Raw genomic sequence first — 15,820 nt, forward strand, 5'->3', positions numbered from 1 at the left:
AGCATATGATGCCTTGATTTACAGACAAAGTGAGCAGAGCCGATCTGAGTGGCTCTGTACTTGTGGTAACTGTAATTGATCAGCAATCACAAATGTAAACAATGTATGGTTTACATCTGTGAGCCCTCCTCTTCCTCTTACAATGAAGTAGAGGTTCTGAATCAGCATTAGATTCATAGTGGAGGGGATTTGATTGGGGGATTGTTATATTCACTTTCACCTCACCTCTTCTCCTACAATACTGATCTCCATCTGTCCTGTATTAGCCCTGTATATTCACCCCTTCCTTCCCTTACATGTCTGTACACTAACCCCCTCATCTCCATCCTTCCACTGCATGTGTTTGTTTTGAATCCTCTCTCCTACCCCTAAATACCTACTAAGCAGGACAAACAAGAGTTCATTAAGTGCAGACCCATTTCTCTTTCCTTTCCACACTCACCTGTGTCTCTGTATGCGTTAATATGCCCAGATGGTTAATCCAGTAAAACAAAGAGAGAAAGTTTGCATAGCATAAACCATTAGGTGTTTATTAGAATAAAAGCATGGGAAACACAGCAACACTGATCTGAGCGTAGCAAATAGATAAAACCTTCCCACAGCTGTATCCTTCTGACATGATCCGGAGCACAGTTTGGATAGAGAAGTCTATTTTATCTCATGCAAGCCATCTTACTCCCCTTGTGAGTTGTTTTGACCATTTATTATTAAAAGTTTTATCTATGTACTGCGCTCAGATCAGCGCTGCTGTGTTTCCCCATTCTTTTTTCTCACTGAGAAGCTTCATTCTGACAGCCTGCAGCTATCTGCAATATAGTATTTGACCTTTTTACTTTGTATATGGACACTTATTGATTTTTTGGACTATATTTCTTCCATATTGCATATTAACATCTAGGTCTCCCCCCACTGACCCTCTTAGCGCCACTGAACCCACTATTAGAATAAATGCAAAGTTCAAAATACTGACAAATCTGGCACTAAATTGCATGGTTAACCTGTTGCCACCCACATAAAACATACAGGTGACTTCAAAAGGGTGGGCTTTAATGCCCACACACCTTGCATGCTCAGTACTGGATGGCCATTGTTTCTGTGCTGAGAATGTGCTCACTGTGTGGTCCCAGCACACCGACTAAGCTGGCAAAGAAAGCTCTCAGTCCCCGCTAATGTTTGTAACCTGCGGAACCATCTCACAATTATGTGACCACCAGTCACCTAGTCACGTGATCTTTAATCCTTCATGCTCCCCGAGCATACAAACCCTGTTACAGGGACTCTGGGGCTGGGTGGAAAGTTTGCTCAGACCCACCACTCGTTTTCCTAGCATCAGCGGTAAGAGATGCTCTATTACTTGTAGAAAGATGACACACGTAAACTCCTCCCACTCAACATGTTTCATCTACAAGACTTCTTCATGAGTGGAGGACTGACGAAGTCTTGTAGAAGAAGTACATTGAGTGGGAGGAGTTTCCATAGATCATACCATTACAAATAACAAAGCATCTATCAACGTTGATGCCAAGAGAGAGAATGGTGTTACTGAATAATTTAACAGTGCTATTTAACCCACTGTACTTGACCCCCTGATCTGTATCCAGTGAATCAAGCTCCTTGTTGTAATACTTTGATACCTTCTTCATTTCCAAAAAATAGTAGCACAAAATGAGATCACCTTGGGATATCTACTTTCCAAAAAAGTGTAGTTTCGGTGGTGATTATATTTATTGGCATTTATATTAGGTATATTTTATAACTGAAGTTAAGGGATTTTCTTTTTCTATGTTTTGAAATTCTCTATGATATCTAGCATCATCTTATGGCCAAAAGCAGTATTTTCCTGTTTTAAATCAATGAAATATATTCAACCCACACAGAATATGGCTTAGTAACTTTTGTTTTTTTTATTTTTGCCCAGAACAAATGTACATGCATTTTAATGGGTGAGGCACTATGTCAATTTATTTTTAAAAATACACCCATTAGCTTATGTTCATATGTAGAACCAGGCTGCTTTAGATTGTGTTTACCCTTATTTTGTTTAAAAGCTAATTCTACCTTTTGCAAGAAAAAAATCATCAATCTGAAACACAAAAACGTGTATTTATTATTTGTTTGAAGCCTGCAAAGCACTTCAGCCATGATCAGTGTATCACAAGCCCATGTAACATGCACACGCTGGCAATTTTTGTTTCAATTCGAATGCATTCGTTCATTGAATTTTGTTTCGTCACATTTGTTGTGTTTACCTGATTTGTTCTCAGAATTAGATTGGTATCTTCAGCATTCATTTCGTATATTTGTTGGTCTTGGTGGATTCAAGAAATTTAGCAGTTTTTCCAGAATATTGATTTTTTTATATATATATATATATATATATATATATATATATATAGTCAAATTGGACAGATTCTATATTTTCTGGTGCTAGTCCAACCCACCAAGAGCAATGGCATGAGCTGATTGGACAATAGCGACTAGCGTCATGCGCATCCAAATTAGCAAATGGAACAAAATTTGGAAACATTAGTTTTCTGAATTATTGAATGAATTCAAATATTGAATTAATTTCCCCATGGGTTCGAGCTACTGTAATGTAATGTCAAATGAAACAAATGCATTAATAAATTTTGTTATAACTTTTTTCAGATTCTTTGCCATGCATTTCTGTGCCTGTTCAGAATTTAGATACATCCGAATCTCCAAATATGACATTTTTGTCCAAAATACGAATCTAAATTAAATGAATCACATATGTCTAATCACAGGGCAATGCTCTGGCTCCCACAGACTCTTCTTTTTATAAATTCATTATTAATAGTACAGCATAGAAGATATGCAGTATAGAATGTTATGCAGAAGAGCCGATTATAGGACCATACACACTACATGAGAAACTCTCAGCCAATTATATTTGCTACAAAAGGATATTGCAGGGCATCTATAGCATCCGGCAGCAGTTGAGGTGCAATTAGAATTGAAACATTTCAGCATTCTCAATCAAATATTTATATTTATGATACTGTTAGCATATGGTTTATAGGTGCCCTGGGAGCAAGGTAATGGACTGTCTGCTAAGTATATTTTATTGCATATAGCCATCTGATTCATCAGTGTATTTATACCATGATTGACATTCGTCAGTTTAGAATGAATTATATTTTTCTTTACACTAAGGAGGTTTCTTTTAGGGATATAGACTTGTCAGGCTCTGGTAAAGTAGCTTTTCCACTTTAACCTGCATTGTAAATTAAAGTCCAAACTTGAAGTCCAATACGTGAATTCCTACAGGAATATTCTCAGCATCTAGTTCTGCTGGATAACTAAAAAATTCTTCCTGCGCCTAGTGAAACACCCTACTATAGGTTCTATCCTGCTGCTGTGCAATGTGATCAACACAAATTGTAAAAAATATATAAGTGAACAGCGCAAACATAGACCTCTATATCAAATCAATATACAAAGTGCAAACATATATAAAAAATTAAATAAATAGTGAAGTCCATCAAAATTAATAAACATAAAATTCAAAAATAGTTTGTGCAAACAGAAATTTTCAAATTCTTCTTCTATTATAAAGAAACTTCCACCTTCCACCCGTGAAAACCAACATCAAATGCACTCACCAGATTAAGGTGAATGGAACGCCTTTTAGGATCCCATAAATTCCTAAAAGGCGTTTCATTCACCTTAATCTGGTGAGTGCATTTGATGTTGGTTTTCACGGGTGGAAGGTGGAAGTTTCTTTATAATAGAAGAAGAATTTGAAAATTTCTGTTTGCACAAACTATTTTTGAATTTTATGTTTATTAATTTTGATGGACTTCACTATTTATTTAATTTTTTATATATGTTTGCACTTTGTATATTGATTTGATATAGAGGTCTATGTTTGCGCTGTTCACTTATATATTAGTTCTGCTGGATGACTACTTATTAAAGGGCTGCATGCTATAATATTTATACCCTTTATTCAGCTGATTAAGGTTGACTATTATTCTTTGACCCACACTGGCTTAACACATAGATACATAGAAGAGTGATAGCAGAAAAAGACTAAGCAGGCCATCAAGTCTGCACCATTTCTTTTTTTTTTTCTTTTTTTTTTTTTATTTCAGTGTGTTTATTTTACTTTTTTGACTGAGTATAAATCTGTGTCTATCACAAGCATGTTTGAATCCACTTATTGTTAACTGGTTCATTACCTCTTCTGGAACTCTATTCCAAGCATCAACTACTCTGTCAGTAAAATAATACTAAGATTAGTTTTGAACTTTCCACCTGCTAGTTTGTGGTCATGTCCTCGTGTTCTTAATCTTGGCTACTGAAAATACTGTCCTCCTGAACAATATTCACATTCTTTATATATTTAAAGGTTTCAGTCATGTCTCCCTTTCCCTTTCTTTATCCTTACTATATAAGTTCCTAAGGTCTCCCCTGACATATTTTATCCCTCAAACCTTTCTCCATTTTCATTGCCTCTCTCTGGACTCATACTATCTTATCAATATCTTTTTGTAAGTGACGTCTCCAGAACTGGACACAGTATTCTAAATGAGGTCTAATTGAGATCTATATGGTGGAATCAAGACCTCCTTCCTCCCTCTGGTGATCCCTCCACTGATGCACCCTAGAATTCCATTTACTTTTCCAACTGCCAAGCATGTCCTCTGCACCTAAGGAGTCACTTTTACACTGAACACCAATGTAAACAGGCTTTTCTCCATTGACCACCAATGTAAGGGGACATTTTTCCATTGACCACCAATGTAAGGGACATTTTTCCACTGACCACTAAAGTGAGGGGGCACTTTTCCATTGACCACTAAAGTGAGGGGGCACTTTTCCATTGACCACTAAAGTGAGGGGGCACTTTTCCATTGACCACTAAAGTGAGGGGGCATTTTTCCATTGACCACTAAAGTGAGGGGGCATTTTTCCATTGACCACCAATGTAAGGGGACATTTTTCCATTGACCACTAAAGTGAGGGGGCATTTTTCCATTGGCCACTAAGGTGAGGGGGCATTTTTCCATTGACCACTAAGGCGAGGGGGCATTTTTTCATTGACCATTAAGGCGAGGGGGCATTTTTCCATTGACCACTAAGGTGAGGGGGCATTTTTTCATTGACCACTAAGGTGAGGGGGAATTGGAACGCACACTGGTGAAGGAGCACATGAGAAAAAGTTTTGTAGACTTTTTTATATAGTTCTCACTAGTGGAAGACATCACAATAGTCACGGACTAGTTTTGGAAATAAGCATGCAGTTGTAGCAGGATTATATACCAAAGTTGGACTCACAAATGTCATTTAAAATTGTAAATAATTTGAATTATATATTGTGTGTGTGTGTATGTGTATATGTATGTGTGTGTGTGTGTATATATATATATATATATATATATATATATATATATATATATATGTTTTGTTTAGTATATTTCACATTCTCTATTTAGTGGAGCGTGACACGTTATATTTGTTTTTTGGTTATAGGGACACACAAGTATGAGTATGTGTATGGTGTAGGCAGCCTACTTATTTGTTTTTGACATATTTATTTAAAAAAAATGTTATCTATTTTTTGAAGTACACACACAAGTATATTTATTTAGTACACAACTCATAGTGGTGCTTTTAATTATATTTATTCTTATTTTATTCACTCACCTTATAAAGACATTAATGTACACTACACACCATAGTAGCTCACAAGAATCACGTTTTGACATTTTTCCATTGACCACTAAGGTGGGGGGGCATTTTTCCATTGACCACTAAGGTGAGGGGGGCATTTTTCCATTGACCACCAAGGTGAGGGGGCATTTTTCCATTGACCACCAAGGTGAGGGGGCATTTTGCTATTGGCCACCTGTGTGTGTGGGGAGGTTGGAGCTTTTTTTTCCATTGAACACCAACATGAGGGGGCATTTTTCCATTGGCCACCAGTGTGAGGTGGAATTTTTCTACTGACCACAAATGTAAGGTGATGCTTTTCCACTGACATCTAGTGCAAGGGGACACTACAACTGTCACAGTCCATGTTTTATTATTATTTGGTTCGTTTAATTATTATTATCATCACACAGAGCAAGGTAGTTTTACAAAAACATCCACTCTAGGTGTCAGATACCCTAGTTATGCCTCTTCCTTTATTTTTCTACAACTTACTGATCATTCTGATTTACCATGACCTATAGATCAGGGGCAGACTGACAACTCATGGGGCGCCCGGGCAATAGGAGATCATGGGGCCCCTGTATCCTCACCCACACTTAAACTACACCCAAAAAAGCCTATGAAAAGTACCAGGGGCATCTCATGGGGCCCCCTACTGACCCCGGGCCCTCGGGCAGTGCCCGAGTTCCCAAATGGTCAGTCCGCCCCTGCTATAGATACTATACTATTGAAAAAAATCATGAAAAGTTTTATTTCAGAGAGGTTTATTGTCATTTATATTGACGTAGATATGAAACCTGGATATAAAACATAAAAAAAAGCAACAAACCCAATTTTTTCCTTAATTTTTTGACTTGTGCCGGAATTGAACCCAGTTACTATGAGCAACAACTCCACTGTTAGTTACTCTGGTTTCCATAAATCAGTCCTGCTCCTGGAGTACCTGGCAAGCAGTCAGGCCGCAATGGCTTCATAATACAGAACACATTCCCCGACTATTTGGAGTCTGAACTTGATTGTAAATATGCATGAGACAAAGCAATAATCTGCCATGCGCAGGCCAGTTTTAAATGACTCCCACTGTATGTCATATCACAACTATGAAAGCTTTGAATAGCAGGCATTTGTATGTTTTATGCCTTTTAAACAACTGTGTACTGTAGTTTTTGACAGATTTATGAATCTGCAAATGTTTTGTTCATTTCTAAGATCTGTAATCAGAATCTCATTCTGACTACATGGAGGGGATAGACTGTGCCTGCCATCTAGTGGCCGTATCACCTAAGTGCACTTGTAATATTTTCCAATACCTTCTAATCTGTAATCAGTCAATAATGTTGTTATTTACTGACAAGCGCTCAGGTTGCCTTAATTATATGTAGATCCTGAAAATGAATGCATGATTGATGTCTTAAAAGGTTCAGCTTTATTAAGGTTTGGCTTGCTATGCAATTCATATCTCAAAACTAAGTGAAATGCTGGATGTGGAAGATAAATATACCCTGTGATATGCCATTCTTCAACATTGCATTAGTTATTAAATGCTACTGTTTTCCCAGATGTCGATGCACCTTGCTCGTCTGGGGTGTTGTTTAGTTGTGTGTTTGTACCTGAGCTTGCTGTCAAATGAATTCATTTTGGACATTTTGAAGTAGACGTCTACTAAAGGCTATTTGTAAATTGTTATTATTATACAGGATTTATATAGCGCCAACACTTTGCTCAGCGCTTTACAATATAACAGGAGACAATACAGCAACAATACAGTTCAATACAAGAGGGTTAGGATGGCCCTGCTCCTTGGAGTTTACAATCTAAGACCATTGTGACTCTGTTTGGAAAATATCCCCTTACTTCCTGCCCTGATGATAGTCATCACCAGAACACGAATTGAGAGGAATTTCCACTGTACTCACAACCAGAGAAGGTAACCCCAATTGTCAAAGGTTGCATTTCTTTTCAATTTGGAGAGACTTTCTTTCACTTCCTGTTGTGTCACTGGGACAGAAAGTAAAGGAAAATCTCCTCAATGGAGAAAGAGAAATACAAATCTGACAGATGATGTAAGCCTTTCCTGTACTATTTTAAAAACAATATATTCCTGGAGTTAAAAAAAAAAAAAAAAAAAAAAATCCATGGTCTTAAACTAATAATTATGTATGAATGGTGTGCCTAGTAAGATGTTTGACAAAAGAAATAAGTGCTGATGGCACTGTATAATTATAGTGCAATGTGGGATTACATTGTTATTGTAAGGAGTTGTTTAGCTCTATATTAAGTCCAGCTATGTATTTTTATTTACAGAAAAACCCCAAACCTATAAGCTATCAGTTCCATCAAAACCTAGATTTCTACAGGGCACGAGGAGTAGACTTGATGAACAGATCACGGTGAGTATTGCATTCAGCAATAGAATGTCTTTGGCTTAGTATATGGTGTGCAAATAATTGTGCTTTGGACAGTGCAGCTGGTTTTACCCTGTCGGACATGGTTTCAACAGTGTGTTTATTATTATTATTGATAATATACATACACACTTTTAAATGTAAAATATATATATATATATATATATATTTGTTTATTTTATCTCCTGTCAGGATCATATTTGAACCTTTGGTTTGTTTTCTCTGCTCTTAATCAGGTCTAGGTTTTTTTTTTTTTGTTTTGTTTTTTTTAATACCCCTGGTAACTTGCCTTTGCCTGTGAAAAGCTTGTATTTAGTTGGTGGAAAACTGCCAACCCCACCAGCCACCAGGACTTTAACTGTACCTCTAATGGTAATATACAAGAACACATGCATAAAAGAAATAAATCTGTTGCAATAAAGTTGTGTGACATGGACAGATTAAAAAGCCTATGAAACCCTAGTATTGGCTAATTGACAATACTAAAGCATATAGTCGTACGCAAGTTGTACAATTACTGTCAGGTGACTTAAGCAGAAGGACTGCTATGTGCAGGTCAAGAGAGATCACTATATATGTAGGCTGACACGTTTTGCTGGATCCCCAGCTTGATCAGGACCTTGGATCTCACATATGAGTAAGACATAAGCTGAAAAATGTTTCAAAAAGGACATACATCTTAAAAAAAAAAAATTGAATTGAAGAGTAATTACCAACAACATTAATTACAAAAAAAAATGTATATCTTATACCAGCTTTCGTTTAACCTTATCCTTTCCTAAGGGTCACCCTTTGCATATCTAAAAATGGCAGTTCAGAATCCAGATTCCCACATTGTCTTCCCAGTATTCTTCACACCAGAAGACCACTAAAGAACCAGGCTGGGAGTTAAAGATCAAAATATGCCATGGTGGCTGCTGTGTCAATCATTAGCATCATGTCTCAAAAAATGTTTATTGTACTGCATTAGCTTGGAATAAATGCAAAAGAAAAAGAGTCAATGTGATATTTAATAGACCATTCTAGGCAATAAATGAAATCAAACAATAATCTTTTAATGCAATCCAGGAAACACTGCCACTGTGCTAAAGTAAAACAGTTAACTGTGGTTCTTTCCTTAGAACTGAGAAATGTGTGAATAGTAAAAAATGAGCACTGATGAATGAAACACATTTGTTATCCTATATTTAACCCTTTTGCAATTTTCCTGAGGTTATTTTCATATTTTGCCTAGAGCAGTCTGAAGATTAAAAAATGTCAAAGTTGATTGTATATAATAATGTAACTCTTACTTTATTCTTTGTCTTTAAATTTAGGGCTAATGCCAAAGCTGCACCTATAAACATAAATAAAGTCTCTAACAGTTTACTAAATCTTGGCCGGAAACTAATAGGTCCAACAGCCCAAACTGGTGGAACAATGAATCCAATGATCTCACCACCAAACACCAACGTAAGCCATAGTGTTGGAAAAGCTAGTTTTTCTGAAGTTCTTCCAAGTCAACCTGTTGCTGAATCAACACCACATCATTCTCCACCACCACTGCAGATGCCACAAAATCAGCGCATGATGAAATCGGAGAGCATGCCTGTGCACCTTAGTAAAGGTATGTGTCTTGTAGAAATTTTACATGTTTACAGGTTTAGCCATTTCAGTTGCCATCATAATTGGAGTGGTGGAACTATAGCACATCCAAAGAAGATTGTCATACTAAGAGCCCAGAGCTGAGTACAACCCAAGGCTTGATTTTCTTCATGCTTTATTTATTTATTTATTCGTTATGTTGCATCTAAAGCCTTTTTCCATTTTGGATAAAATAGAGAACAATTATTTATTACAGGTACTTATATAGCGCTGTCAATTTGTGCAGCGTTTTACATGTATGTATATATTGTACATTCACATCAGTTCCTAACCCGTAAGGGGCAAGCAACCTAAAGTCCCTAACTCACATTCATACATACACATACTAGGGCCAATTTTAGACAGGAACCAATTAACCTACCAGCATTTCTTTGGAGTGTGGGAGGAAACCCACGCAGGTACAGGGAGAACATGCAAACTCCAGGCAGGTGGTGCCGTGGTTGGGAACCAACAACCCTAGTACTGCTAGGCAAAAGTGCTAACCATTTAACCACTGTGCTAGATGGATTGAGGGGAAACTGACATCTGTAACTACAATAGGTGTCCTTATTGGAAATTTCTTTGTTATGCCACCTCCAGTGACAACTGTCAAATGTTTTATTTTCCATCACTTTTGCGGTGACAATGGTTACCAGAACAAAGGGTAAATCTCCAGCAGGGAGATGGTATTTTTTTTTTACTGCTGCAGATTTACTCTCTTTGTCCTGGGAACCATTTTCATCGCAACATTGATGGGAAATAAAACATTTGACAGTTGTCACTGGAGGTGGAATAAAGAAGAAATTCTCAATAAGGACACCTATTTCAGTTACAGCTGACAGCTTCCCCTCAATCCATTATTGTGTTTCTAGGTCATAAAGAAATTATATTCCCCAATGGGACACAGACAGCAAATAAATAAAACAAACTGAGATTTGCCCATTCTGAGTCTTTTAACCACTTGCCTACCCAAGCAATTTTTAGAATTTTCACACATATGTTAAAATCTGCATTTTTTGCTAGAAATTACTTTAACCCAACCCCCAAGCATTGATTTTTTTTTTCCTAAAGCAGAGACCTTGGAGAATAAAATGGTAGGAGTTGCAATTCTTCTCACATGATTTCTGTGCAGTTATCTATCAAACACATTTTTTCAGGAAGAATACACTAAAATGAATTTTAGTGCAAACCGGTACAATGTTATATCCTATTTCTTTAGTAAAACATAGAAGATAGAGTTGTGTCGAGTAGATAGACCCAAAGCATGTCAAGCCTTAAAATTGCGCTCACCCTTGAGATCACAAAAAAAGTATTGTAGTAGTCTAAATTCCAAGGTGATGCCTTAAAAGATTTACAGGTTATACATTGAGAGTTAAAGTGACATTAAACCCATTAAGACTACTATATATGGACGATCAGTCAATGTATCATTACAAACAACATTCTATAGTAATCTAGAGTACAAATCAATATAAATGCCCCATATATCCTTGCTTGGTTCCATGTACTGCTATCACGTGACATCTAGAGGTTGCTTCTTACTGCACTAGGAGACAGGTTGGAACAAGTAGGGAAGTTCTTACAAATCTGCCTACGTCACTACAGAAACTACCTGTACATAACACTGCAGCAATGTTCTCTGTTCTATCATAATAGACTGGCAGCGAGGCTCCATGTAGGAGCTTCTGCCAATCCGTCTCAACCCTTGCAGTATGTGTCACATGGGGCAGCAAGGAGGTGTAGGAGAAAGTGAATGGCTTCCTTGTGGGTACTGGCAGAGCATGTGCAATTAGAGTAGCAACGCAAAAGCCAGTGGATTGGCTGTAATAGCATTGCCACAGATAATAGGTCCTTGGAAACCGTAGGATCAACCAGGTAATTACTAATTGTGCAAATCTGATTGATGACAAGCTTCCGCTACAAGGAACGAAGAAAATTTTTAAAGACATAGACAATTAAAAAATGTTTGGGTTTAATAACAATGCGATACCTAGCACATACAGTGAATATAAAAAGTCTACACACCCCTGTTAAAATGTCAGGTTTTTGTGATGTAAAAAAAATGAGACAAAACTTTCAGAACTTTTTCCACCTTTAATGTAACCTATAAACTGTACAACTCAGTTGAACAACAAACTGAAATTTTTTAGGTGGAGGGAAGTAAAAATAAAAAACTAAAATAATGTGGTTGCATAAGTGTGCACACCCTCTTATAACTGGGGATGTAGCTGTGTTCAGAATTAGGCAATCACATTCAAAATCATGTTAAATAGGAGTCAGTACACACCTGCCATCATTTAAAGTGCCTCTGATTAACCCCAAATAAAGTTCAGCTGTTCTAGTAGGTCTTTCCTTACATTTTCTTAGTCACATCCTACAGCAAAAGCCATGGTCCACAGAGAGCTTCCAAAGCATCAGAGGGATCTCATTGTTAACCACTTGCCCTCCTGAGGATTTACCCCCCCCCTTCTTGACCAGGCCCTTTTTTGCGCTGCATTGCTTTCACTGACAATTGTGCGGTCATGCAACGCTGGACCCAAATGAAATTTACGTCCTTTTTTTCCCCACAAATAGAGCGTTCTTTTGGTGGTATTTTATCGCCTGTGCAGTTTTTATTTTTTGTGCTTTAAACAAAAAAGACCTACAATTGTGAAAAAAGCTATATTTTTTACTTTTTGCTATTAAACATGTCCAGTAAAGAAATGAAAAAAAAAATCAAATTGCATCATACATTTAAGTCAAAATGTATTCTGCTACATGTCTTTGCTAAAAAAAAATCCCAATACTTGTAAATTAATTGGTTTACGTTGAAGTTATAGCATTTACAAATGTCGGTATGTATACTAGTTTTACTAGTAATGGCGGAGATCAGCGGCTTATAGTGAGACTGCGGCAGGCGTGCTGACACTGGGGGGGAACTAACTTCATGTCACTGACATTCCTAGTGACACCAATACAGTGATCAGTGCTAATAGAAAGGGCTGACGCTGTACTAATGGCACTGGGCAGGAAGGAGTTAACTGTGTGTGCTGTTTTACTATGTGGGCTGTGTGTGTGTGTTTCACTGTAAGCATGCTGCTTTGTATGGCTCCTGCAGACCTGTCAGAATATCTGCTTGCCGTACGGGAGCAGATATACTGAAAGGGAGCTTCAATGAACTACCACAGCTTTCCACAGCACTGTGGTAGTTCATTCAAAAACTACAAGCCGACAGCCACTAAAGCTGCTGGGACTTGTAGGCACTCATTCACAGACCTCTGTGAATGAGTGATGAGGCTGTGTGGGCGGAGCCCTGGGCGGCTGTGCTGCTTTCGAATCTGAGAGTACGGAGAGGAGTTTCCTCGTACTATCTGTTGGGGGGGGGGGGTGGGCACGCCTGCCGCAATGGGAACATGTTACATGGTCCACCCTAAAAACGGGTGGAACATGTAACATGTTCCCTTTAACAGCATCAGAGTTTAGGGCCAGTTAAACAATCCTCTCCTGAACGCAGAACAACCGCATTCAAGAGAGGGAAGTTTTGGACAACAAACACCAAAATATGGCAAAAACACGTGTAAACTTGCCAAAGCGCTAACCACGTTAAGCGCTTGTGCGGTTTTTCGTTTCAATGGCAAGTACAAGTGCAAGCTCTAAACGCTTTTATGCTGCATGAAAAATACCAAAAAAAGCTTCCTGGTACCAAATCCTATTGATACAGAAGAAAAAGAAACTGAACTATGAAGTACTGCAAAGGCATTGGATTGTTTGGGCACAGTAAGGGACCACACAGTAAAATACATATAATCATTTATTGACATAAGAGTCATATATTCATGATAAGACATGCCTCTCAAAAGAGAAAACAAACACACATATTCTCTTTATACATGCAGTAGCACTATTCTGCCTCATATTCAAGCTACGGTCCTGAAGAAGCCAAATGCACAGGCGAAACGCGTTGACCGTATTTGGATGTATGCATACTGCAACTGTGCTCAGTGGTATTTTTATTTATATATATATATATATATACACACACACACACACACACACACACACACACACACACACACACACACACACACACACACACACACACACACACGAGGGGGGCATTGTGCTTATATTAACAATCGTTTTTGCTTTTGCTCCCTCTTTTGAGAGGCATGTTTGTACTATGGGTCTTATCATGAATATATGACTTTTTTTATGTCCATAAATGGTTTTATGTATTTTACTGTGTGGTGTTTTATTGTACCCAAAGAATCCAATGCCTTTGCCGTACTTGGTAGTTCAGTTTCTTTTTCTGCTTTTATGCTGCATTTAGCGTTTTTCTGATGCCAGTAGAGTAAACATTTCAGTTTTACATGTAGCCTGATTCTCCTCTGATATCGGGCACCAACTTTGGAATCCTGTCCTAGAAAAGCTTTTTTGTAATCTGCATTCAGTGACATATGGCTTCAAGGGTTTATAATTGACACTTGCTGCTTGTAGAGCGAGTTATTTTATGACATTGTTATATTCATAAGTCAACCAACAAGGGGCTGTGTGATGAGAAGATGACAAAAAAAACCCTTTTGTTTCAGATGACAATAGGTCTCAGCTTCTAAAGCAATGTTGTTATGTCTGCAAAGTGGCAATGATATGACAAAGAACAGAATAGACAGTGAGTAGACAATGAATGTAAGGTATAATGTACACAAACTGAAAGTCACCAGAGAATCCTATTAACATACACATAAAGCATTTCCAATTTACTTTTAAGTAGTATGTTAATCTAGTTATGTAAAATGGACAGAAGAACCCCTGTTGTATAAAAGTAGAACAACTGCTAATCCTATGAATAAGAAAGATAAATAGAATTAGTTCTTAAAGTGAAACCATAATGTAATTAAACATTACGTGACTTTTGTGACATTTACCCAAAAGTGATGTTACCAATGCTGTTGCCTAAGTTATATATTGCATCCATATACAAATTTGTAAATGTTACCTCCACTGATCATCTGGAAGATGGACATCTAAATCCTAACAGGGTGAGATTTAGTTTGCCAAAGCACCATGCTTCATAAACAACTGCCATTTTTTTTTTTAATAAAATACAGTTTTTAAATGTTTTCATTCTTCTTTTCATCCCAGTAATGCTGATTTCCTTCAGCTTATTTTAGCCACCTCCTGTCTACATGCTCCAGCCTCAGCTGCACTTCATTTCCCGGGAATGGCTTCCTGGCTGTGATAACAGTAGACCATGTCTGCACAATATGTGTGCTTCTAACAGCGAGCATTTAATGCAACGGGGAACTCCATGTGATGGGATAATGCAGGAGCACAACTGGGAGACAAGAACATCTTGTCCTTTGCACCTCAGGTCTACTGATCTCCTCCAGCCTCTTTCAGTACAGGTGCCATTTAGTTTTCTCAGTGAATACAAAGTGTGCTCTGGTTGGACAAGGTGGGGAGGTGACCTCACTGAGAACGCTTTGTATCTATTGAGAAAAATACAAGGCGTTCTCTGAATGGTGCCCATGCTGAGCCAGATGACCCTTTATGGTCACTATGCAACAGACAGACACTGCATCGGACTCGGAAAGACAGCACTGTAGTAGGAATGGCTACTACAGTGATTCTCCGGTCAACATTGATCGGCCAGGTATGGAATGTGAATATTCACACCGGTACAAGCTGGACCATAGTAACAATGCAAAATAATCCCACACCAGCTTTAACATTTGAATTTACAATAACACGTTCAATCTTATATGAGATTTTATTCAAGATCTCAATATCTTCGATGTTGCATGTGTCAGGTCCCACTACAATGTGGAAGTAAGACTAATGACCAGTTTAATGCCGATGTGACACTTATGAAGACTATCTAAGCTCTCTCCTTTATCAGTATAGTTGGAGGTTACTGTGCATGTAAGCAGAGAAAGCTTAGATATGTTAAAGGATAAATAAACCCAAGAACATATATTTATTATTTTACAGCTGACCTCCTAAAATCCTCATGTGGTATCCGCTTTAGTTTTCTGCAAGTAAAGAAAATTGCTTTTGCCCGAAATCGAAGATTTTTTTGTCATAACTTCCCATGGAAGACATTTCAAACAATGCCATCAGCTTTTTCAGCT

General features: G+C 37.7%; 1 protein-coding gene across 4 annotated transcripts in view; it reads left to right on the top strand.

The window, feature by feature from the left end:
- Nucleotides 1–15,820, top strand: part of TBC1D5 (TBC1 domain family member 5) — a 766,435-nt gene that overhangs the window by 641,679 nt on the left and 108,936 nt on the right. For all 4 annotated transcript variants that reach the window (XM_089692221.1, XM_089692220.1, XM_089692223.1 and 1 more), the window contains exons 17-18: nt 7,987–8,072; nt 9,404–9,693. In XM_089692221.1, the coding sequence (XP_089548347.1) occupies nt 7,987–8,072; nt 9,404–9,693 (376 nt within the window). The remainder of the gene's footprint in view (nt 1–7,986; nt 8,073–9,403; nt 9,694–15,820) is intronic.

The sequence above is a fragment of the Staurois parvus genome, unplaced genomic scaffold, assembly GCF_062004578.1.
Source record: "Staurois parvus isolate SC_StPar_1 unplaced genomic scaffold, SC_StPar_1.0 ptg000579l, whole genome shotgun sequence".
NCBI lineage: Eukaryota > Metazoa > Chordata > Amphibia > Anura > Ranidae > Staurois > Staurois parvus.